A 25,239-nucleotide genomic window follows, 5' to 3' on the forward strand; every position below is an offset into this window, starting at 1 on the left:
ACACTAGCGTTTATAACAAACAGAATATTCCTATTGGTCGTTCAAACAGATTAAACCGCCCTTCCACTCTGTCATTGGTTGAATCAATGTTGCTGTAGTATGTGCTTCTTTCTTTCTTGCTATATTGCTGAGGTAAAAAACTGTCATTTTGGTTTTGAAGTCTCAGTGGAATGTCGTTTGTTAACCTTAACACTAAAAAGCGTACACTAAAAAAAGCTTAAATTCTTTTTAGTTTGTGATTTGTTTGATGTTTTTATTGCTTTAAAAATATTGCTCACAAACCAAACCCGAAATACAGTGACACGGCATTTTGCATAACAAGAGTACTCGGAGGGAAATCACCTCTTATAGCGTGAAGCATCATACTTGAAGTTTAACAAGATTACATCAATGCAGCCGCAGTAAATGAAGCAGAAAATATGCCGTGGCGAGAGCTCCCCCTACCGGAGAGAGTCACTACTGCTGAACGCTGAAAACGAGTTGGGCACGCAACATCCAACGACCGCGATTATCTCCATTCACAGAGCTTTCCGATAGTAAAATATTGAAACAGTGAACCAGAATCAAATTACTTTTGTCGCAGGAAGACATTATGTTCAAAACATCATCAAAAAAAAAAGATTTCCATCCAATTCGTTCAGACACATAACATACATAAACCAACAAGCTTAACTTACAACTGCAGCAATGATGTAAGATAATATGGCGTAGGCTATAACCTATTTTCAACTCATACATTGAGAGTCTTATAATGACTGTTCAGCTCACCAGTAGGCTATATCCTTCCACTTGTGGTTGTCATGGATGCAGCATTTATCAGCCTCTTTTCACGGGTATCAGGTAATTAAATGGTAAGGTTCAAAAGAACTCTTAAGCTGTGCTGTGAGATGCTGTCACATTAGTGGACTACATGTTCTCTATAATCAAAGCCAAGACCTATTGAAGCCCATTTTTAACTTGTACAATAGTATCTGGTCAACAGAACTGAAGCGGCTTTTGAATTATTATGAAAACATGTTTTTACAGTATGTGTCCAAAGTATTTAATTACATTACATGATAATTTGCTTTAAGGCTGTGTAGCATGTTACCTACATCACTGGTTTTGTACAAAACTTGAATGTGTCAGGAGGTTAATGGCCTTCAGCTTTGCGTCCTGTAAATACCAAGATGATAGAATCCATCATGAACAATTCTGCACATCCTCTCATTCAGGATCTTTTATCTTGGAGCAATTTACATGCATGATACCAGATTACCTACAGTTGTAAAAATATTCATTTTCTTGTAAATTTGCTGTCTTTTTCTGTTATTTTACAGTGTTTGACTGTATTTCGAAAGTAAACTGCAAAAAATAAAATCTTGTTAAAAACAGACATTTTCTAGCTGCTGGGTCGCCAGAAATAAACTAAAATAATGGAAAATTACTCTGTAAAATTACATGTTTTTCCCGTTTTTGGTGTAAACTTGTGGTCTGTTCAGTAATTTTACGTTTTTTGACTGCATTTCAAAATTACATTAAAAAACTGTTACAAAGCAGCCGAATTCAGTTCTTTTACCTTTCACGTGGGAAATCTGTAAAATATAACTGAAAAAAAAGGTAAAATGTGACCCTGGACAACAAAACCAGTCTTATGGGTCAATTTTTCGAAGTTGAGATTTTTACATAATCTGAAAGCTGAATAAATAAACTTTCTATAGATATATGAGTTGTTAGAATAGGACAATATCTGGCTGAGATACAACCGTTTAAAAATCTGGAATCTGAGAGCGCAAAAAAATCTAAATATTGAGAAAATTGCCTTTGAAGTTGTTAATGAGGGGCACTGTGGCAGACCATCCACTCACAAAAATAAAGTTTTTATATATTTAAGGTAGGAAATTTACAAAATATCTTCATGGAACATGATCTTTACTTAACATCCTAATGATTTGTGGCATAAAAGAAAAATCGATAATTTTGACCCACACAATGTGTGTTTGTCTTTTACTAAAAATGTTCCCATGCTACTTAAGAGTGGTTTTGTGATCCAGGGTCACAAATTACGTTTTTTAGCATTAATTTATTTTAATGATATTGTAACAACTTTATCAACCCTAAAAGCACTATCAAATGGAAACCATGGCTAAACATAAAGAACACCTAAAATAAGATTTGCTGATTTGCATAAATCTGAAAATGAGTTTTGAAAGACATCCAGAGAAATATCTGGAACATTTTAAAGACTATGGTTTGGGACTGGTTTGAGAGCCAGGACAGCTTCCCGTGTCATCAACAGAAATGAACATTTCCAAGTTTATCAGAACATGTTGCAGGAGAGATTAAGGCCATCTGTCCACCAATTTAAACTGAACACGGGTTGGACCACGCAACAACAACCCAAAGCAGGTTAGTAAATCAGCAGAAACTGTGAAATTGGCCCAGTTAAAGGGATAGTTCACCCAAAAATAAAAAATTCTGTCATCATTTACTCATCCCCAGGTTGTTCTAAACCTGTTTGAACTGTTCCTTTGCTGAACACAAAGTAAGATATTTGGAGGAATGTCAGTAACCAAACAGACCTCTTCCCCCCGTTTACTTCCATAAATGCTATGGGAGTCAATGGGGGATGAGATCTGTTTGGTTACTGACATTCTTCCAAATATCTTCCTTTGTGTTTAGCATAACAAATTAATGTATACAGGTTTGGAACAACCTGTGGGAGTAAACGATGACAGAATTTTTATTTTTGGGTGAACTGTCCCTTTAAAGTCTGATTTGGCGTTTTTCACACCAGACCACAAGACATCGCTGAACCAAAACAGCTGTAAAAAGAGGAACGAGGGTAAATTACACCTGACCATTGTGCAATTGTTCTGCAATTTAAAGCGTTTGGTGGAGGTTACTGCTGTCAAAAAACTGTCAATGTCATTTCATAATTTCATTTCGTCAATTATATTGTGATCGGATATTAAATGCATGCCTAATTTAGGCAGTAACTGGATAATTTCCCAACATTACTAGTATTTGCATTTACTAAAAGACAGGCAGCTAATAAAGATGATGTTTAATTTAGTATATGGCGGTGCAGCTGGTCGTAAAAAGCCTTACGTGAGCCTCACAAACCAGAATATCTTCATATGAATTAATAAAACTGCAACAACTGTTGAAGATTGTTCCGTTGTCTTTATCGGACATTTTGACCAATCAGAAAGCCTCGTTTTTCTACGTCCATCTCTTCAGACGAATCAGGACTCTTCTTGTTGTGTCGACGCAACCTACCGGTGACAGGCTCGGTGCTGTAGGGTTAGGTTGACCCATCGTCAGGAGAGGAGGTATGTGCTTGTGATGAAACTTAACTAACTTTGTGAAATAAAAATAACCGAACGCTGTCGCGCTTAGAGTCTTTCAAACGGATTGTCTAAATCTTTCAGTAAAAGTAGTTTGGATCATCTTAACTGTGTCGACCGGAAGTGCCACTGAATCTGTAGCTAGTGTGGGTTAGCACCATTGTAGCACAGACAGTGGTGCTGGTGATGAAACGTGTTTGTGTACATTTCGGATCGGATTTTGACAAGCCCTACTTGCGGGATTCATGTTTTAGTTTTTGATTCTTGGATTAGGGAATTTAAGCAGAAAAACACGGAGTAGATCCATAGGAAAATTAACCATGGTCTAATCATAGCTTATTTTAGTAACGTTATGTACATTTTAAGTGTATAATTGTAGCTGAATTGGCGGATTTGATTACTAATTTGACTAGTAGTTTCACTACAAATATTACAGTCAAGTCGTTATTACTATGGTGAGACCACAGTAAATTTGCGGTTACTGTGGTTTTAACTATAAATGCCTATGTTTACTTTTTATGAGGGAAGCACCATAGATATATTTAAAATAAATGATAGTGTATTTGAGCTATGTAGAGCAAAGATTCTGTATATATATAGTCAAAAAATCCAATTCAAAAGCCAGAAACATCTTCTCAAAACTCTTATCCGTGAACCGGAAGTTGTGATCATTTTTACTTCAGTATTTTTTGTATTGTTGCTTCACACATAATACAAATAATATATACAAATACAGTCATTTTTACTTCTGTATTCTGACACATATCCGAGTGAAAAGGAATTAGAGAGAAAATTAGTGGGCGTGGCTTGCGTTTTCCCTGCGAATTGATTAGATGTGCTGTTGCATTTTGAAATGAAACTGGCTGCAGACTGACAGTTGAAAGGGAGGAGTAAACGGATGCTCCAAAAAGACCCACATTAATAAGCTATTTACTTTAAACGCTGCAATATTTCACGAAGAAAAAAATAACATTTTTTATTTCACTGGGACTTTAAATGTAAGGTGTCCTCTATTGAGATACTAATGTACATGTCATTCCTTTTAGACCAAAAGAAAGGTCAGTATTGCTCTGATCAAGGCGACGCGAACGTTTTCCCTGTTTTGCAGCAGGGTCTTAACTCGTCCCGTTCACTTCAACTCCAGTGCTAAAGCATTGCTGAAGATGCCCCAGACAAACAAGTTTAAGTGTGCCGCCGCCAGCTGCTCTATGCAGTCTGCTGCTCCAGACCGAGGGGAACCACCGCAAGCGGTCAGAGACCCCAATGAACCTCCTGGAGACAGTGGTGGGGATGACAACCCAGGAGACCCTCAAATGATCAAATCCCCAAGTGATCCCAAGCAGTACCGGTAAAGTGGACACGCAGTCACAGATCGCTCTTATAACCTAACACTTGAATGTCTAGACTTGAGTAGTGTCTATTGGTAAAAAAATATCGAGTGACGCTTTTTAAAGCGTCATTTTACATTAAAAAGAATATGTTGATACTGCATGAAAGGGAATCAACAGATACACAGAGATGACACTTACAAGCTCTTCTTTCATTCGTGAGTGTGAAACATAACACTACAGATGTTCTAAACCAGATCGGCTAACACGACATTTTCACTTTTATTTCTTCTCGCTCCCAGATACATTGAGCTGAGTAACGGGTTGAGGGCTCTCCTGATCTCGGATCTAAGTGGGTTAGATGGGAAAGCTGAAGATGAGGAGGAGGAGGATTCGGAGGAGGAAGAGGGGGATGATGGAGAGGAGGAGGAGGAGGAGGAGGGAGACTCTGGGGAGGGAACTGACGAAGAGTCTGAGGAGGGGGGAGACAGTCAGGACAGTGACTTTGAGGAGTTGGATGAGGAAAATGACAGGAAGAAGAAACGGGGATCGGAAAAGCAGGTGTGTATGTTGGTATAGTACCCTGATCTTTCGTTATTTCTTTCTGTACTGTTCCCTTATGTCTATCAGTTTTTTTAGAAATTGTGAATTAAAAAGAAAATGTAAATAGAATAGGTTGTCTGTTTAATCCTTGTACTAAGTAAAAATACATCTATAAATGTTACTTCTAGTTTCTGTGCTGCACTTCTAAAATGACACTTTGTTTAGAAGTTCTTGTCACAATCTCTGGTTCCTATAGCAAAATGTTAAACCAATGCAAAGTTTTACATGGGTTTGAGGTCCGTTTAACCAGGTTTGTGTTTTCACAGTCTGCAGCGGCCCTTTGTATTGGCGTAGGGAGTTTCAGTGACCCGGATGACCTTCCCGGCCTTGCGCACTTTTTGGAGCACAGTAAGTCACACCTGCGTGTGTTCACACTTTTGGGCCATTCATACATTCTGAAGTGTCTCTTTCCCACACCTGCGTCCCCTGACTTGATCACTGTCTTTACCGTCGCAGTGGTGTTCATGGGCAGTGAAAAGTACCCGTCTGAGAACGGCTTTGATGCCTTCCTGAAAAAGCACGGCGGCAGCGATAACGCTTCCACGGATTGTGAGAGGACCATTTTCCAATTTGATGTGCAGAATAAGCGCTTCAAAGAGGCTCTTGACAGGTGAAGTAGCTGTAAAGATGTGATCGTCGCATCGGCTCTTATCTTGATGGCTCTTTTGTCTCATGTTGAGATGGAGCGAGTGCAGTTGTAATAATTCACAGTGCTTCACTTTGGATTATTTTCATAATGCTGTAAAATGCAACGGAATAAATATATGCGCATATATTAAAACGAAAACCGTTAGCGACTCAATTGTGTTCCAAATCCATAAGATTTTCTTTTGTTCCTGTTGCAAAAGAGGTGGAATTTTAGAGGGTCTTTAGTCACTCTTTATATGTATTGGAAAAACGAATAAAAATGCTGTTATGCATGCCAGGCCAGTGGATGGCGATGTTGCGCTGTAAAGAAACGCTACGTGCCTACACATAAGCATACCCGGTTTTAAGCTTAAAGCGCTGTTGTGTATGTGTGTTTATAGTTTGTGGATATAAATACTATGTGTCCGCTGGTCGTAGTGGTGCAGGAAATCTACTTTTTGCTGGAGAAATGATAATAAGGATTTCACGCAGCACAAACATTCAGCACGGATGCCGGCATTATTGTTTAGGGCAGTGGTTCTCAAACTGGGGGCCGTGGGCTCCTCGGGGGCCCCAAGATAGTTCCGGGGGCCACAGATTCTGTGGCATTTCAGAAATATGGATATTTATCATAAATTTTGTGCAATCAAACATCAGAAAAACAACACCACCAACCAAAGTAATTGATGTTTTAGCATTGTTTAACAGAATATTTTCTTGGTTTAATAAAATTTTTAAATTTAAGATCATAAGTATTTATTTGGGGGGCCGCAAAGCAATGCACTCTACACAAAGGGGGCCTTACAACAAAAAAGTTTGAGAACCACTGGTTTAGGGAATCCTGCGGATGCCTACAGACTGAACGCGTAATGCGTATGACATCATAGTTTTTGGAAGACGCCGCCTCAGAGTTTACACAGGACGATAACGCTGTCGTTTTCAAAAAGTTGCACTTCGAGACCCGTTTTCAAAAAATTGCGTTTTCAGTACCCCAAAACGCCGTTGTCGTGTAAATAAACAGCTAAAACACACACAAATATTTCAGTTTTTAGTTGAAAACGGTCTGGTGTAAGCGGCCCCTGAGCCAGTCGCTGTTCATTGGAAAACTTATTTTGTGTTTGCGCCTTTAAAAGAAAGAGAGTCATATTGGTCTGGAACAACATGAGGCTTAGAAAATGATGACTGAAATTTTCATATTTTTGGATACGTACCTTTATCAGAATGGGATTTCATTTGTGTCTTAGGTGGGCTCAGTTTTTCATCTGTCCTCTCATGATTGAAGACGCTGTCGACCGAGAGGTTGAAGCTGTGGACAGTGGTGAGCGAAGCATCAGTTACAGATTAAAAATCACCTCACCAGATTTTTTGCTACGAATATTTTAACGGCAACAGAATCATCGAAAAGCAATATTTTCGTTGCAGAATATCAGCTAGCTAAGCCTTCAGACTCTCATCGTAAGGAAATGCTCTTTGGCAGCCTAGCGAAGCCCGGCCATCCCATGAGCAAGTTCTGCTGGGGTAAGTCAAACACGTCACAGTCTCGGAGTTACAAAGCTGCTTTAGATTTATTGAGCCATCCTCTTCGATTTGTTTCCGAGCATCGGTTACTTTTTAACGACAGGTCCCAGATTTATTTCTGCTTTTTAAGCGCTTTCGTGATTGTGTTTAAGGAAATGCACAGACGCTGAAGAGCGAGCCTAAGGAAAAGAACATCAACGTGTACAAGCGGCTCCGTGAGTTTTGGAAGAGGTACTACTCTGCCCACTATATGACCTTAGCTGTGCAGTCTAAAGGTACGTACTGGACGCGGAGTTTGACGTAGACGTGAGATTGTTATTCAGTTGATGTTGACGTCACCTCTGGTGTCATTTTTATAGAAAAACTTGACACTCTTGAGGAATGGGTTCGGGAAATCTTCAGCCAGATACCCAACAAGTAAGAGGCACCCAGTGCTATTGTAGCTCGCTTACAGTATTGTTCTATATAATACAATTGATTTGCTTAAACATTTCTTTTTGACGCTTTCAGTGGCCAGCCGAAGCCGGATTTTTCAGATCGGCCGGATCCTTTTGACACACCTGCCTTTAACAAACTTTACAGAGGTACTGTGACGTCTCAAATTCACAGGGATGTACCTGAACTATTAGGGTTGTAACAATATATCGAAGTATCTTATATCGCACATTAAGATACTGTATGTATCTTAGACTTTGGCAATATATTTTTTTAATTAAATAATTTTTTCATATTTTTCTGTTTTTTAGTTTTCATCAAAATGGTTGAATTAAACCTTGAAAATGGTCAATTCTTTAACGAAATAACACATTTTACCAAAAATTGTTTATGTTTTGGGGAAAATATATGAATATTTTCTTTTTTCTTTTTTTACTAATATCGTGTTTTACTAGTATCGTTTTTATGTCAATCGAACTCCAGGCGAAGGGTCAGTTGTGTCGCTTTTAAACTCCAACATGTTTTGACCTAAGCTAGTACATAAAATGACAATATATCTAGGAGAATTCTATATGAATGAATCATGATCCGTCTGTGCAAGTGTTGATGCGCTATAACAAGCTTTTGTGTTTGTTTCAGTGGTGCCTGTCAGGAAAGTTCATGCCCTCACCATCACCTGGGCTCTCCCCCCTCAAGAGAAGCTCTACAGGTAAATGTTGTATTTGAATCTCCACCTTTAACACGCTGTGATACCCCCTTTGGGGTTTTGGGAAATAACTGGAGATGAAGCTGCAAAATATCTTTTAGAAGAGAGCCGTGTAGTTCTTATGCATCGATTGAGTTCCCCATGCCCTGCTGGTATTGATCTTGAATTTATTTCTAAACTAATGTGACGGTTAGCCAAAGCTCTCTGGATCTGTTTTCAGGGTAAAACCTCTTCATTACATCGCCTGGCTGATCGGTCACGAGGGAGCCGGTAGCATCTTGTCAGTTCTCAGAAGGAAGTAAGTGACTTCTCCAATGGTTTGTTTATTTGAACAGTTTCACTTCCCTTATACAGAGCGTTTACACCTGAATGTCTTTGTCTAGGTGCTGGGCTTTGGCGTTGTTCGGTGGAAACAGTGAAACTGGCTTTGATCAGAACACCACCTACTCCATTTTCAGCATCTCCATCACTCTGACCGATGAAGGCTATCAGAACTTCTGCGAGGTCTGCGGCGCTCATACGATTCTCATCACACTGTCGCCAAACGTGTCAGAAAACATCAACTCGCCGGCGTCCTTAAGACATGATATTCTTTCACACTTAATGTCATTAGAGAAATACAGGGCGAAGGCTTCGAGACGAACCGCTTTGGTGGATGTGTGTAAAATAGGATTACAAAGCCTTTGAGGCGCAAACACACCCTTTACCATCTTCAGTTACGACAGACACGATGGCTTTAATGTGTGGTGCCTCTGAGAACCAATGCATCTGTGATAATACGGCTGGCTTTATTTATTCAGGTTGCTCATCTGGTCTTCCAGTACTTAAAGATGCTTCAGACCCTCGGGCCACAACAAAGGTAGACCCGTCGTGTGTACTGAACAGTTTGTAGATCTTTTGCATGCACAGCACTGAATATTTGGCCTTGTAAGACCATTAGATAAACTCAGGATTGTTTCTTCTGCAGAATATACGAGGAAATTCAGAAGATAGAGGCCAATGAGTTTCATTATCAGGAACAGGTAAGGATTACAATCCTGTTGTTTTTACAATTTGTGATGTAGAATCGACATCATGTACACTGTAAAAATGATGTGTGATGTTTACTTAAGTTCGGTAAGAATATTACACATATTTGACGTATTTGTAAGGCTTATTTTTACGGTAATATTCCATGAATAAATCAAGTAAAATGATCAGGATTAAAGGTGCAGTTTGTAACAATTTTGCAGTAAAATATCCTAAAACCGCTAGGCTAGTGTTATATATTTTGTTCAGCTGAGTACTTACAATTATCTCAAATGTTTCCAACTACTGAGAAAAATCGCCATTCTAAACAGTGACACGGGGCTGTGCAGTTGCCGGTCAATGGCGTCATATCCGCGTTCCCCGTTGTTACCGCCTTTACTGACGTAGAAACCGCATGACAACAGTGCCGTGGACAAATGCGGAAGGAGTGTCTAGCGTCTAGCAAGCCACTAACTTGTTTCGAGCAGTCACTTATTTGTGGACCACAATTATTCGCAACAGTTATAAAACTTTACCTCATCCGCTAACATGATTTCTCGTTCCCGTCTGATTGATGGCCATCAGCGGTGGAGTTGAAGACAACAGATCCCATCATTCCACGCTCCTTTGTTGTTGTTTTGATCCTGCGCCCTCTAGCGGTGGTTTTTACAAACTGCACCTTTAATGAAACGCATCATATAATAAACTTAAAATAACCATTGGAGGTTTTTTGTTGTTGTTGAATTCACTCAACAATTTGTTCGTTTAGAATTTAGATTTTCTTTCTCATAACTTAAACTCAAATTTCGGTTCAAAAACAAGAACACTTTTTTTGTTTGTTTACGCAATTCATTTCATTAAATCTACTATTACACAGAATCATTTTTACACTCTATTGTTCATATTAGTATTATTATGTTATGGCCAAAACAAACACATCCATCCATCGATCCATCATTAAAGTATTGAAGTTGACTCAATAATATCAATTATTATATTATGTACAGTGTTGGGTAAGTTACTCTGAAAAAGTAATTAATTACTAGTTACTAATTACACATTTGATAATGTAATTAGATTACTGCACAAGTTACTCTCTTCAAAAAGTATTTAATTACTTATTACTAATTACTTTCTATATCCTACATCAACCTTGATGAGTTAAGTGATTCAAGGATGGACATGAAACGGCTCTTTTAATTCATTCAAATAAATAATATAAAACTACATAAAGTATTATTATTAATTACAAATGTGAGAATTATACATTAAAGCACGGATTTTAAAGTTAGACTTTGAATTTTGATGTAAATTCCTCTTCTGCACACACACATATTACACAAAGTATTTAGTTTAATTACATCAGAAGTAACTAATTAAATTACAGGAAAAATAACTTTACTTTTCAAGGGAAAAGTAATTAAATTACAGTAACTAATTACTTAGTAACTAGTTACACCCAACACTGGTTATATATTATTAAAGTGTTTTTCGTGAAATAATACTCGACAGGTCATAATTTCATGTATAAATTTCCCTGTTTATTATCTATTCTGATCGGGCTAAACTCAATTTTCAGCTGCATTGAAACGACACAAATTGTGAAAAGTGCTATAGAAATAAATTGAATTAATCGCTGTACACAGTTGTCAGACAGTGAGTGATTTCTTTAGCCCCGCAGAACATTCTCGACTACAAAAACCAATCCGATGAAGGGTTGGTAATGAGTACTTGTGTAAACTGAAATAGCACTTTGTGTTTTTTCGACAGACTGATCCCATTGAATATGTGGAGAACGTTTGTGAAAACATGCAGCTGTTCCCGAAAGAGGACTTCTTAACGGGAGACCAGCTTATGTTTGAGTACAAACCAGAGGTCAGTCCCATCACACACCGTTGATTTACAGGGTTCACACGGATACTTCAGAGGAAGTACTCTTTGTACATCCTCCGTGTTGTTTTCTCTTCTTAGGTGATCTCTGCTGCATTGAACCTCCTCACACCAGAGAAGGCCAACTTGCTCCTTTTGTCCCCCGAGCATGAAGGTCTGTGCCCGCTCCGGGAAAAATGGTTCGGGACTCAATACATGGTTGAAGGTTTGTGGACCATTTTCATTTCGATTTTGTACGCATAGCAATGATCGGGATAAAAAACAAGTTTGGTGTTTTAATAGTGATCGCTGACCTGCATATAGATGTTGACCGAGTCTGTGTGGAATGCACAGGTTTGTTTAGTCTGGCTTGATGTGTTGAGTTGGTAAAGGACTGTTCTGTACGAGATGTGAATTGTTTGAAGCGAATCTTTCTTTGCCCTCCAGACATCCAGCAGCCCTGGAAAGAGCTCTGGGCTGGAGATTTCGATTTAAACCCAAGCCTTCACCTACCTGCTGAGAACAAATTCATCGGTGCGTATCTCCGAGTGCCGCGTTTGCCAAACGGGATTCGCGAACCCCTAGAGACTTATGAGGAAACATTGTGAGAAATGCTGAAGTCGAGCTGCAATCCAGAACGCTTGCCTCTCTATCGCCACCTCTGTTTGAAACCCAGAGGTTATTTGACTTGCATGTAAAAAAACAAACCGACATTTCCTGCAAAATCAAACTGGACAGGTCAAATGATACGTCATTATTATAAGGGATAGTTCACACCAAAAATGAAAATCCTGTTATGATTTATTCAAACCTGCATCTTTGTTCATGTGAACACATAGAAAGATATTTGGAAAAATGTTAGAAACTGACATTTCTGGAACACCATTGACAGCCGTAGCAAGAAAGTTGATTGCATCTTTTTTTCCCTGTTGAATAGAAAAGAAGATATTTTGAAGAATGTAGAAAACAGTTCTGGGGCACCGTTGACTACCATATACATTTTTTTGTCTACGATGTCCCAGAAATGGCTGTTGCTAACATTTTTCCGAGTATCTTTCTTTGTGTTCATCAGAACAAAGACATTTGTACAGGTTTGGAACAACTTGTGTGCGAGTAAATCACGACAAAATTTCCATTTTTGGGTGAACTGTCCCTTTTAGGTTCAGGGTAGGGTAGTTGTTTAATTAGTGATACTGTTTATATTTAATGCAAAAACGTTTGGGGTTGCAGCTTTAAATGTATAATAAAGTGCAACGATAAAGTAAAAAAACAAGTTTGATGTGATAAACATTGCTTGAAATGGCGTACTTCAAGTAAATCCTTTTGATTGTGATGTTGGGATAAATGAAAGGCCCTGCTTTAATGTCTTCCTTGTGTAGTGAACATCGAAAGGTTTATTTGTATTTATTTATTAGTGATTGTAAATGATTGAAATCTGCTTTGAACTTAATCTTTTTTCTCTCTTCAGCTACCGATTTCGCCCTCAAAATATCGGACTGTCCAGACACCGAGTACCCCGTCAAGATAATGAACAATGACCGGGGCTGTCTGTGGTACAAGAGAGACAACAAGTTCAAGATCCCCAAAGGTGTGTTTGAGTGGAAACCGGTGCCGTGTCTGATGTTTACCGCCGAACACATTCACCGGAGAGCGGACCTGTCTGTTAAGTGTCCCAGATAGCACAATCCATCTGGTTTACATCTATTTGACGTCTGCATTTACATCTGCAAGACATCTTAAATACATAGTTTGCTCATCTGCAATACGTCTCGGAGACGTCTGAACATCTGTAATACGTCTGCTAAAGATCTGGAGATCTGCTGCTTAAAAGCATCTGCTAAACATCTTAGAAAGAGCTGTTGTACATCCATTCTAAATCATAAACATCTTACAGACATCTTCTAGATGTCTATATGACGTCTGACAGCAGACATCTCCAAGACGTATTGCAGATGAGCAAACGATGTATTGTAGATGTCTTGCAGATGTAAATGCAGACGTCAAATAGACGTAAACCAGATGTATGTGTGCTATCAGGGGTCTTGCCGACCTTCGATTTCTATGCTTCATTCCTCTCTCTTTCTCCAGCGTATGTGCGGTTCCACCTCATATCACCCGTGGTTCAGAAGTCTCCTAAAAAGTAAGCCAAAGGTCACACGCAAGCCTTCCGTGTTACGTATGAGCGGATGTTGTATCCGTGGCAACCCCATCTAGTCATTAATGTGTCCTTTGGAAATCCTTTCACGTCTGGTTTCTGTTCTCGCTCATCCGGTTCCTCTTCTTTCTGCTTAGCCTGGTGCTTTTTGACATCTTTGCCAATATCCTGGTCCACAACCTGGCAGAACCGGCTTACGAGGCCGACGTGGCTCAGCTGGAATATAAACTGGTGGCCGGAGAGCACGGCCTGGTCATCAAGGTCAAGGGCTTTAACCACAAACTCCCTGTAAGTACCATGCTGGTTAAATAAAAACATCGCGTCCGGTGTTTCTTCAACACTGTCCTTTTCTCTCCTTTCAGTTGCTGTTCAACCTGATCGTGGATTATCTCGCCGATTTCTCCGCCGCCTCGGACGTGTTCAGCATGTTTGCAGAGCAGCTGAAGAAAACCTATTTTAATATCCTGATTAAGCCCGAGAAACTCGGAAAGTGCGTCGGATTTCCATTTCTTTCTTTCGGTCACATTGTTCCTCTGTTGGCTTTCTGTCTGTCCTCATTGTGTCTTTGGTGTTCTTCAGGGACGTGAGGCTGTTGATTCTGGAGCACTCGCGCTGGTCGACCATTCAGAAGTATCAGGCTGTGGTTGATGGTCTCGCGGTAGAAGAGCTCATGGAGTTCGTGAGCAGCTTTAAGTCGGAGCTGTATGCTGAAGGTCTGGTGCAGGGAAACTTCACTAAAGTCGTGAGTTTTATTCTGAGCTGTCGTGCGGGTTTTCATGCACATTTTGTATTTGCAATGAAGTCCAATTTAAATTGCATCAACGCAGCTATTCAGGAAAACCAAAACCAAGAAAACAACACAAGTTGAACACACATAAAACATGAGATGCACCTTAAAAGTAATATGAAATAGAAAGCGTGCTGGAAAAAACAAATGCATACACACATATACTAGGCATTGTATACAATTCTCGTGGTATTAAAGCAAATGAATTGTCGTTCATCTTTAATTGTCGGTATTAAAGGGGTCATTGGTGTGTTATAAACATGTATTAGACACGTAAAATTGCAAAAATTAAAGTGCAAAAGATGCATTCTATCTAAAAGCGAATGCTCACCCAGACCTGCCTGAAACGCCTCGTGTAGCCACACCCCCACAAATCTACGTCAGTTGGTGGTCTGATTTGACTAAGACCGCCCAAATGTATACGCAAGTAAGGTGGGCGTACCTGTCAGTACAATTGAAGAGGAACCTGATGTTCCAAATATGTTACATTTCCGTCACACGTTTGCAGTTTTCGACCAATCACTACACACTGGTTAACTGGCCAATCATAGCACACCTCGCTTTTCAGAGCCATGAGCTTTATTAAGAATCTGCGCCTTTCAGAGAGGAGATACAAACATGCACGGTATGTGGAAAATACAGCGTTTTTAAACCTTAAATCGCGTAGACACATTGCGTTACATCTAAAACAAACCATAATGTTTGTTTTAGCCGTTTCATATGACCCCTTTGACAATATAATTGCAATTGTTTAATAGACAATTAATCGTCAGCCAAATTTCATAATCGTGACAGCCATAAATTCTGGTTTGCCAGTAACTTAAACATTTAGTTGCGAAATTAGCTGGTAAGTAAAACGTCATTTTAAGCTCTCTTTACGTGACAAAAACATGACACTTCCCGCTCAATTTCAAAATCATTTCTAAATCAGCTTATAGTTGTGAATCAGATAAAGCAAGTTTTCAACCCTGCTTTTGTTTCTCTTTCTCGTTGCCTGTAGGCATCTATGGAGTTTTTGCGCTACGTCACCGAGTAAGTGTATTTTTCAGTGAAAGAGTTTTTTGGGTGTAGCCGTTTTTTAATATTTTACGTTCCCTTTCAGCAAATTGCAGTTCAAGAAGTTGTCAGTAGAGGTCCCTGTGCTCTTCAGAGTGGTTGAGCTCCCTCAGAAACATCATCTCTGCAAAGTCAAGTCTCTCAACAAGGGAGATGCTAACTCGGAGGTCACCGTGTATTACCAGGTAACCTCTTACTATCGATTTCATAGTTTTAGCCCAAGAAACCAAAACGTCCTACATGTGACCAACCTGTAAAAGCAATGCATTGTTTTCTTCCACTGTCGTCCATCTTACATCACATGTCTGTCCTTTCTATCGTTGTCAGTCCGGGCCCAAGAACTTGCGTGAGCACACACTGATGGAGCTGCTGGTGGTGAGTAGGACTCCGTTTGGTTAGCGTCATGTCACGAGGGACACTGTTTACACGGATCCTAGCGTAACTATATGGGAACACAGCAAATAAGAACAGGGGTTTTCAAACAATGTTTCAGTCCTTCCTGCCAGTTTCGGAGAGAGTTCTCAGTTATTGCACTCCAGGGCGCTGAGCACACACATCTTCACGGCCGAAAGCTCAGCTCATCCACTTTACTTTACACCAGAAGCCCACTTTGGATGCCGGCCAGTTCTCTGTCTTTCTGAGCAGTAACTTTAAAACACTGTGAAAAGTCGAGCTGGCCCTCAGTGTGAAATGTGACTCGCTATAAAACCGCTCCGTGCCTCGCGGCGTTCCGTTAGCTTTGCTTTAACCACTGGCTGTCGTGTTGCAGATGCACATGGAGGAACCGTGCTTCGACTTCCTCCGAACCAAAGAGACGCTCGGGTGAGTCTTCGGCTCTCAACACATTATCTTGCTGCACTTGCTGGTTTTAATTACGGGTACTCCATCTGTTTTCGCAGATATCACGTCTACCCCACCTGCAGAAACACGTCTGGCGTCCTTGGGTTCTCGGTCACGGTGGAGACTCAGGCCACCAAGTTCAAGTGAGCCGTCGCCGTGCGTGCGTGTTGTTTGCGCATCAGAATGATGTGAATTGCGCAGCTGTAGTCTCTTGACTTCCAAATGAGAATGAACCTTTAACCTCCCGTGTCTCGGCTAAATCGTAGCGTTGCTTTGGATCTCATTATTTTTGAAGTGATTTTGCCGAATGATAAAGACCGTGCGACATCCCTCGAGGAGCGCCGTGTTCTGTTCAGTGAGGATTTCTTATCCAAACGGGTTTAGTAGCATGTTTGTGATTATTTATTTGTTATTTGTCGTACTCTCTTTCCGCATTCCAGCACTGAGCTGGTGGAGACGAAGATCGAGGAGTTCCTGGTAAGCTTCGGAGAGAAGATGAACGACTTGAGCGACGAGGCTTTTAAGACCCAGGTGACCGCGCTTGTCAAGCTGAAGAGTTGTGAAGACACTCATCTCGGCGAGGAGGTGGACCGGAACTGGACAGAGGTGGTCACGCAGCAATACGTCTTCGACAGACTCAGCCGAGAGGTGAGGACTCCTGTCATACCTGAGCAGAATCTGACAGGTTTGTAACGTGTTCATGATGAATTGCGGGGAGATGCTTTGACGTTTTTATTTTGTGCTTGTACGACAGATCGATGCACTGAAGCTCATGACCAAAGCTGAACTTGTTAACTGGTTTATGGAACACGGAGGTGAAGGAAGCAGGAAGCTCAGCGTGCATGTGAGTTCACGTGACCGTACCGGTGGATGTAGTTACAGCGCACTGTTGAGGCCTTTCTTTCCGTTTTTATTCTGATCTGACAGGTTCACTCAAAGACGGCGTTTCTTTCATAGTTTACTCACCCTCGTGCAATCGCAGCTGTGTGACTCACTTGCTTCAGTAGTTTCTTCATGAAGTAAAATGTCGTCTCATTGGAATAATGTGAACTATAATGTTATATATAACATGCAGCCAGCGTTTCTAGATGTATTATGGTCATTCCAGTCCGGTGTCGGTTGAATTTCAACAAAATCAAACCTCAGGAGTGACACAAAGTCATCTAACAGCAATGTGAGAGCATGACAAGACGCGTGAAAACTGTGATCAAACTCTAGGTTATTACATAAAAATAATGTTTGAACTTTTCCTAAGTACATGTAGAAATATGACTGTTGTATTGCTTAAAAGTGAATATGACGTTGTTGCCGTATTTGAGGTCTGAAAAAATACAGCATCTTTTCTGTTCTTTTCACCCGTTTCTCCGCAAATAAACGCAAATAGAAACAATATTTTTTATTCGAAATTTGGGAGAAATATTGTTAGTTCGCAGAATGAGACAAAAAGGTCAATTCACCTGAGTGGAAAATTCCGAAAAACTGATTTCGAAACGGTCTCTTCATTTTTCCTGTGGCTGTATGTAATATCTAATGTGAGTAAAATAACACTTCACGTTTTTAATTTATTTATTGAAATTGAAATGGAAAAACGCTCGGATAACTTCAAATCGACGCATCGTGTCTCGTGACCAGTCTTCGTGTGTTTTGTCACGAGACGCACAAGGGTGGGGTTGCCAGATTTGTGGAACAAAACTCGGCCAAAAACCCAAACTCAAAAATACCTGAAATCCGCTTGAAATGTGCAATGCCAATACAGCCTACAAACAAAACCAGAGAAATTCGTTACGGAGACATTTTTCCTCGCGCACTTTGAATATCAGTTTCGTGTTCAGGGGCGGACTGGCCATCTGGCGTTTTCCCGCTGGGCCGCTAACGTACGGGCCTGTAACGAAGGCGTTGGCCGCTTAGACGGACGTATTATAAATGCGAATGCACGCAACGAGAATGCAAAAGACACGTATGCATGCACCCAACACAACCCCCAACAACTAAAACCCTCCCCCCCCCCCGTCGTCGACAGACTCGGTGGAGGGCCGATGTGGGCCAAAAAATGTGATTTTTCTCCGTAGTCCAGCCCAGCCCTGTTTGTGTTATTTCTACAGCAGTTGTAAGAATAGGTGTTGTCTCCTCAGGTGGTTGGTTACGGGCTCGAGGAAAATGACCCTTCGACTGAGGAACAGCCGTGTGCTGAAGGAGAGGACGAGGAGAGCAGCAAGATGTCGCTGTACGGCGAGGTGTCCAAACTCAACTTCCTCCCGGCTTCTTCTCTGCTGGCCTCAGCCACAACCATCACAGACATCCGGGTCTTCACTTCCACTCTCAACCTCTTCCCTTACCATAAGATTCTTAAATAAACGCCCATCGTGGACTCGCTCTGCCTGTAGGCCGCCCTCCTCCATCTTTCTCCATCTCCTGTTTCTCAGTCGCATTTCAGCAAAGATGAGTGGGAGGGGCATGTCCCGATGCTCTTAATGAGCGTTTCTATCCTGAGCCTGCTGTTGGATGATGATGGTGTGAATGTTGCGCGTGTGTGCGAGTTTCTTTCTGCGGGCACGGATGGGGCACAGATCACGTCATATCCCTGCCTGCCCGTAGCGGACCTTTAGAACAGAAACATGAATCGTGTGTATTTTATCAATAGGACTTACGTTGGTACTAATAAATTAATAAATTCATAATGTTATGGCAGTGTGCTAAAATGTGCGACCGTGTTTGAATGAGATGCAGTGAGAGAGACTATTGGACTGCTTTTTCTTGTGGTCAGCTGATGTCTGATGACGAGGAATCTGATGGTGGCATTAGAGTCGAGTACGCATGAGGAAATACTGTAACGCTGCGTCTCTTTCTGCTTCATTCTGCATTTCGCACAAACTCAACCTGAGAGATGCCTAATATCACTGCTTGATTTGAGAGTGTGCAAATATATATTTATTAAAAGCACTGCTGACGGCTCGGATGCGTTTTCATTTTCTGTCGCATGTCCCTGGTATTATTGCGAGTGATTCATTGCTGCATTTTTTTGCAATTCTACAGCAAATGTTTTTCGTGTCTTGCAACCTTTGAGTCTGTTAGTCCATATTTGTTTGTTTAATTGGCATCAGGGGCAATTGTTTAATATATACACTATACATGTAGATATGGACAAAGGTATAGGGAAGTCCTCTTCTAATGAACAGGTTTGACTTGAGTCATTTCCGTGAGTACAAATCTTAATGCTATGCTACAGTGTATAATGATATTCTAGGAAAAACTGTGAGATTTTGATTTTATAGCAGCGTTGATTTAGTCTAGTGTGGAAGAACTTAACTGAGACCTGAACACAGCTGAAGATCTTCGATCGCCCAAACCCATCAATGACTTGTACACAGGGATATAGTCATCGTACAGTCATCAGACAGTAAAAACCTTTCCAAAAGTGATGCGACAAAGATGGAAAGAAGAGGATTTAATAGGCCATGTGGTACGATGCAGCATTAATATTTTTGGAATACATAAATGTTCATTAGAAGGGGGGCATCCCAATACTTTTGTCCATGTTTATACAGTATATAGATATATGTATAAAAAATATATGAAGATTTTGGTTCCAAAATGAGATAACTCAAAAAACTAAACATCCGCAACATTAACTGACACCATGCCAAGAATCATGAAAGCTGTGACAAAAAAAACGGGCTTATATCATCATATATTCATTCTTGAAACTTTAAATAAAATGAATTTGTTTTCTTTCTAGTCTTCGAGGTCTGAAAACATTGTATCCAAGAATATTTTTATCAGGAATTTTGGGAGAAATGTTGTCCGTAGCTCACAGAATGAAACCAATATGGCCACGAACCTATAAATTCCAAATTTGAAGGGGTAATTTCATGTAAATGTCAACCTTAAGATGGAGAATTCAAGGTCTTCACCATACTGACAGGTCAGATGTCAACACTTGGAGGTTTAAACACCCATGTGAAGTGTCTCTAAAAGTTTTTTGGCGCTTTTTTTTCATAGTCCGGTGAATTGAACAGTCTATATTCTTCATAAATGGGCACATGAAAGTTAAAATAAAGAAACTATGTTATGCTCTACAAGCGCCATCCATTCTCCATGTGTTGGGCATTATTGCTTCTGGCTAGTACATTTGAATCCACAGAACTCCTACAAAAAAATCCTTTAAAGTTTTGAGTGAAAACGTCACATCCACAATCCTGAAATTGCCTGAAGCAATTGTGTACGCTGAAATAAAAAATGTTTAAGATTTTGTGCTTTTTGTTAAATGAATGCCCTATTTAAAAAAAAGCTCTTCTCCTCTCAGCACTCATTGCTCTGATGCTGCTGGCCTGAAGCGCTCCATGGACGTGTGCTCCATCAGTCTCTTCAAAGCGACACCGTTTAAAAGAGATCGCCTTCTGAATATTTACTCCGTCTGCCTTGTGTCATGGTTCATTCAATCGAGTTTCACAGTCTTTGGATCAGCGCCATGCTGCGTCAGTTCATCTCACGTCTTGCAGGGCGTCTTAATTGACAAGCTGCTTAAATGGGAGGAGATGTCCCTTCAAGAACATTGTAAAATAATGTAAACTGAGAAGATGGTTATTGAGATTAGTTACACTCTCAAGTTTACTTGGCAAGCTCTGTGGATCATGTTTAATATTAGAACAGCATGAGCTATGTGTCTCTGAGGCGCAGGAATGAAACAAGCATTTCATCTCGACAGGTTAATTGAGTCCGACCTTTCCAAAGTGAGATATCAATGACATGTAATGCTAGACTCGGTCCCTCTCTTCCGGTTCTTTGATACATAGTTGTAACGCATAATGAATTATGAATAGTAAAAGTCTTGTTTATTCTTCATCATTTGTGATGCAAGAAAGGCACCGTTAACTCCAATTTGGATGATCAACAAAAGATTTTGATCAAATCTCATTAAAGAAAAACGCCATCGCTGTAAAAAAAATTCTGTACAAAAAATTAGACATTTTCTGTAAACTGGAAAAACAGAAATATACCGTAAAATATTTTTTTCCCTGTAAAATTATAGGATATAAGGATATATATTCAATTGTTTTCCCCATTTTTCTTGTAAATGTGTTGTTTTGTTCTGTAATTTTATATTCAAAAATAAGCTGTAAAAAAAATCTTGTATAAACTGAAATTTTATGGCAGCTGGGGTGCCAGAAATTAACTTTAAGTTAGCGGTTTATCCCTGTAAAATTACATTTCCCCTTGTTTTCTTGTAAATTTGCGGCCTTTTTCTGTAATTTGCGTTTTTTGACTGTATTTTAAAAAATACATCATATCTGTAAAAAAACAGTAAAATTCTGTTTATTTATTGTTTTACATTTCACGTGGAAAATCTGTAAAACATTAAAATTCAAAATAACAGAATTTGTTTACAGTGCAGTCAATTGGAAAATGATGTGGCCGGCAAAAACAGAATCCAGCTTCTTATGCTTGTTAAGATGTCTTTTTAATATGATCGTTCCGTCTTTATAATGGCATTCCCATGTCATGTGTATAATGTTTAATTAGGCATATGTCACATAGCAAATGTGGTAGGTAAGCACTAATGCATTTTCACTATTAAGACATTGACATGTCCTTCATTTAGCTTTGATATAGATTCTCTCTGCTGCTACTCTTTTAATTTATGGAACAACACCCTGCAGGATTAAAATCCATCAGTGATGTGGCACCTTGCTGTGTGTTTTGTCAGATACAGGAAGCTGTCGTCTCTATACACTGTGCATGTACATGGTCTTGTGCCAATGTCGTCATTCTCTCGTGTTGTTTATAGAATTGCTTTAGCCTTTTGTCCAGTTTTTATTAAGTCAACACAAATTGAGTTAAAAGTAACACAAAATGTGTAGTTCCAGAAATAACACATGTATTTGATTTAAGGGACCATTCACCCAAAAATGAAAGTTCTGTCATCATTTACTCACCCTTGAGTTGTTCGAATTCTGTATAAATGTATTTGTTCTGATGAACATAGAGAAAGATATTTGGAGGAATGCTTGTAACCAAACAGTTCTTGGCCACCATTGACTACCAAAGTAGAACAAATGATAATGGTAGTCTAAAGTGCCCCCAGAGCTGTTTTTTCCTACATTCTTCAAAATATCTTCTTTCGTTGAGCTTGAGCGAGTAGCTTAAATGATGACAGAATTGTAATTTTTGGCTGAACTGTTCCTTTAAGGACAACACATTTTGTGTGTTGTTCTTAACTGAACACAAAATGTGTTGTTTTTAACACAACTGTTTCTAGAATGCATGTATAAAAACTTCATATATGTTGCAACAAAACATATATTGACTAAATAAATACATACATGTACAAATTACATAAGACAGATAAATGGCAACAACATCAGCAAATGTTTTGTGGCCCAAACTTTCAGTAAACCTCTGCAATCAATAACGAGCAGTTTTAATTGAACTTAATACAATTAGTATACAATAAAACATTATAAATGAATATTAATGCAAATTAAATATAAATAAATTAACCAAACACAGTTCGGAAGTTAACTTCGGGTCTGTATAATACAAATGTTTTCACAATGGTTTGAAAAAAATCCAAATATTAAATGAGGATATATTTAAAGACAGTATTCGTTACTCGTTAGGTCATTTTTCAGTTCCTGATGCAAAAATATATATATAAAAGGAGTTTACCACATAGCAAAGATTTGTGTTTAATTTGTTTAGTTGAATCAATGTTACTGGTTATTCTCAACATTGATTCAACATTAAATCAATTATATTCGCTATCAAGGAAATCTTTCAGAAAAAGAAACAAGAGTTTAAATAAGGAAGTGCAGATTTTTGCTGCGGAAAGCATTTTTATTCAGTTTGCAGCATGCAGTTTACTCTTATGTTGCTAGTTCGTCTAATTTCTTGACTGGTTTCGTCCTCATTACCAGATTAGGCTATATAAACACCAAACATGTTAACGTTAACGGCGTGTTATTTAGTCTACCATGCATTACCATCTTTTTATTACACGGCTCGTTCGAATGCTTGATTCTGATTGGCCAGTCGCGACATTTGCAGGTTCGTTATTCCCAGATAACAACCTCTCAAAACGAATAACACACGGTAACCCGGATGCAGCAAATCATTTTGACAGGTTTTTTTTACTTTTAATAACATATGTGATATTATAATTACAAATGATTAAACCAAATTGCCTGTTCGTGACATTTGAACATCGTTTCTTACCTTAAAACCGAAAGTAAACGGCTTTCCTCGCGGAACGTCAGCATTCTGTAAAAATGAGCTAATAAAATATTTCAAATTCACATTTCATGTCCAGTTTTTCTCTCACGTGGCAAGTAGCCGTGTAATAAGCGGGATAATGTACAAGCAGCCGGCTGTTATCGCGAAATAAGCCCCTTCAAGGGATAGTCCGCCCGAAAATGAAAATTGTGTCATGATTTACTCACCCTCAAGTTGTTCCAAACCTGTATGAAGTTCTTTGCTCTGTTGAACAAAAAGATCGATATTAAGAAGAATTTTAACAATTTCTGGGGTTGTGAAAAAATGGTAGTCAAAGGTGTCCCAGAACTATTTGTTTTCCTAAATTCTTCAAAATATTTAATTTAAAAATATATATATACAATACATTTTTCTACTGTGGTAGTCAATGGTGACCCATATCAGTTGCTGACATTCATCCAAATATTTTGATATTAATTTGAATATCAAATAAAATGTAGGCTATACAAGTTTGGAACCACTTGAGGATGAGTAATTCATGACAAAATTTTAATTTTTTCCTTTCAGTGTGAGACAATATACAAGACCTGACGACACTGTCGGGGCTTATTTCTGCGATAACAACCGGTTGCCTGTACATTCAGGGGCGTAGCTACATGGTGGCCATGGGTGGCCATGGCTACCCCTGAATGATGGATGGCCACCTATCTGGCCACCTCTGTTGTGCAAAGCAGTTTTAAGATGCGTGTCGGAGTTTACGGAGTGCGTATGCACTAAAAGTAACGCGAGAACTTTACTCTCGCGTTAATATGATGTCATACGCTGATGCACTGACGCAAACAGTCTGATCGCTATAGCTGAACTGCTGCTAACCGCTTCGTGGAAGTTCATCGCGAGCAGAAGGATCAGGTCAGTAAAACCAGTCTTGTTTAACTGGATTTCATTCATTAATTACATTTTCGCGAAAGTTTAAGTTGGGGTACAGCAATGTTTATTTTCTATAAAAAATGCTAACTTACTGCAAATGATACCCAGATAGCACAATCCATCTGGCTTACATCTATTTGACGTCTGCATTTACATCTGCAAGACATCTGCAATACGTAGTTTGCTCATCTGCAATATGTCTCGGAGACGTCTGAACGTCTGTAATACATCTGCTAAAGATCTGGAGATCTGCTGAATAAAAACATCTGCTAAACATCTTAGAAAGAGCTGCTTTACATCCATTCTAAATCATAAACATCTTACAGACATCTTCTAGAAGTCTATATGACGTCTGACAGCAGACATCTCCAAGACGTATTGCAGATGAGCAAACAATGTATTGTAGATGTCTTGCAGATGTAAATGCAGATGTCAAATAGACGTAAGCCAGATGGATGTGTGCTATCAGGGTAGCTAGCAAATTATTATTTTAAAATAATGTTAGCGCATGAAAGCATTGCAAATAAATGGTTTACGTTACGTTCTTTGTGTATGTTTTTGACCAGCAAACTATGTGTAATTGAAGAATTGGTGTAAATTACAGTAGAAGTTAAAGAATTTCTGTCTGTAAGGATTTTTGGCCGGGTCTTACCTGGCCACCTCTAAAAAAAGTTCTGGCTACGCCCCTGTGTACATTATCCCTTACTTAGTACAAATAGCACAGTTAAACTGGTTATTGTAGTAAATGGTAACTGTAGTAAAACCACGCGGCGTAATTTGCGTAAAGGGAACAGCTGTCGGTGGTCATGGGAAACGTTGACGTGCGTGCTCATACGCGTCTC

At 39.4% G+C, this 25,239-nt stretch overlaps 1 protein-coding gene across 4 annotated transcripts; it reads left to right on the forward strand.

Moving 5' to 3' along the window:
* Positions 1 to 3,249: 3,249 nt before the first annotated feature.
* nrd1a (nardilysin a (N-arginine dibasic convertase)) lies at positions 3,250 to 19,204 on the forward strand. Of its 4 annotated transcripts, none has more exons than XM_057333615.1 (31): positions 3,250 to 3,314; positions 4,441 to 4,677; positions 4,960 to 5,218; positions 5,527 to 5,608; positions 5,717 to 5,870; positions 7,132 to 7,205; positions 7,310 to 7,405; positions 7,558 to 7,680; positions 7,765 to 7,822; positions 7,916 to 7,989; positions 8,480 to 8,549; positions 8,767 to 8,844; positions 8,930 to 9,050; positions 9,347 to 9,405; positions 9,514 to 9,568; positions 11,325 to 11,429; positions 11,526 to 11,649; positions 11,871 to 11,957; positions 12,892 to 13,011; positions 13,512 to 13,563; positions 13,716 to 13,866; positions 13,941 to 14,068; positions 14,158 to 14,320; positions 15,366 to 15,397; positions 15,468 to 15,606; positions 15,749 to 15,796; positions 16,191 to 16,243; positions 16,321 to 16,404; positions 16,702 to 16,909; positions 17,016 to 17,105; positions 18,394 to 19,204. In XM_057333615.1, exons 2-31 carry the CDS (start codon positions 4,493 to 4,495, stop codon positions 18,613 to 18,615), a joined length of 3,294 nt encoding a protein of 1,097 aa, XP_057189598.1. In that variant the 5' UTR covers positions 3,250 to 3,314; positions 4,441 to 4,492; the 3' UTR covers positions 18,616 to 19,204. The 4 variants fall into 4 exon arrangements, with proteins under 4 accessions (XP_057189598.1, XP_057189597.1, XP_057189595.1 ...); XM_057333614.1 differs by having other exon boundaries at positions 3,252 to 3,314; positions 4,438 to 4,677; XM_057333612.1 differs by having other exon boundaries at positions 3,254 to 3,314; positions 4,376 to 4,677.
* The last annotated feature ends 6,035 nt before the right edge of the window (positions 19,205 to 25,239 follow it).

The sequence above is a fragment of the Triplophysa rosa genome, linkage group LG5 (genome assembly GCF_024868665.1).
Source record: "Triplophysa rosa linkage group LG5, Trosa_1v2, whole genome shotgun sequence".
NCBI classification, from domain to species: domain Eukaryota; kingdom Metazoa; phylum Chordata; class Actinopteri; order Cypriniformes; family Nemacheilidae; genus Triplophysa; species Triplophysa rosa.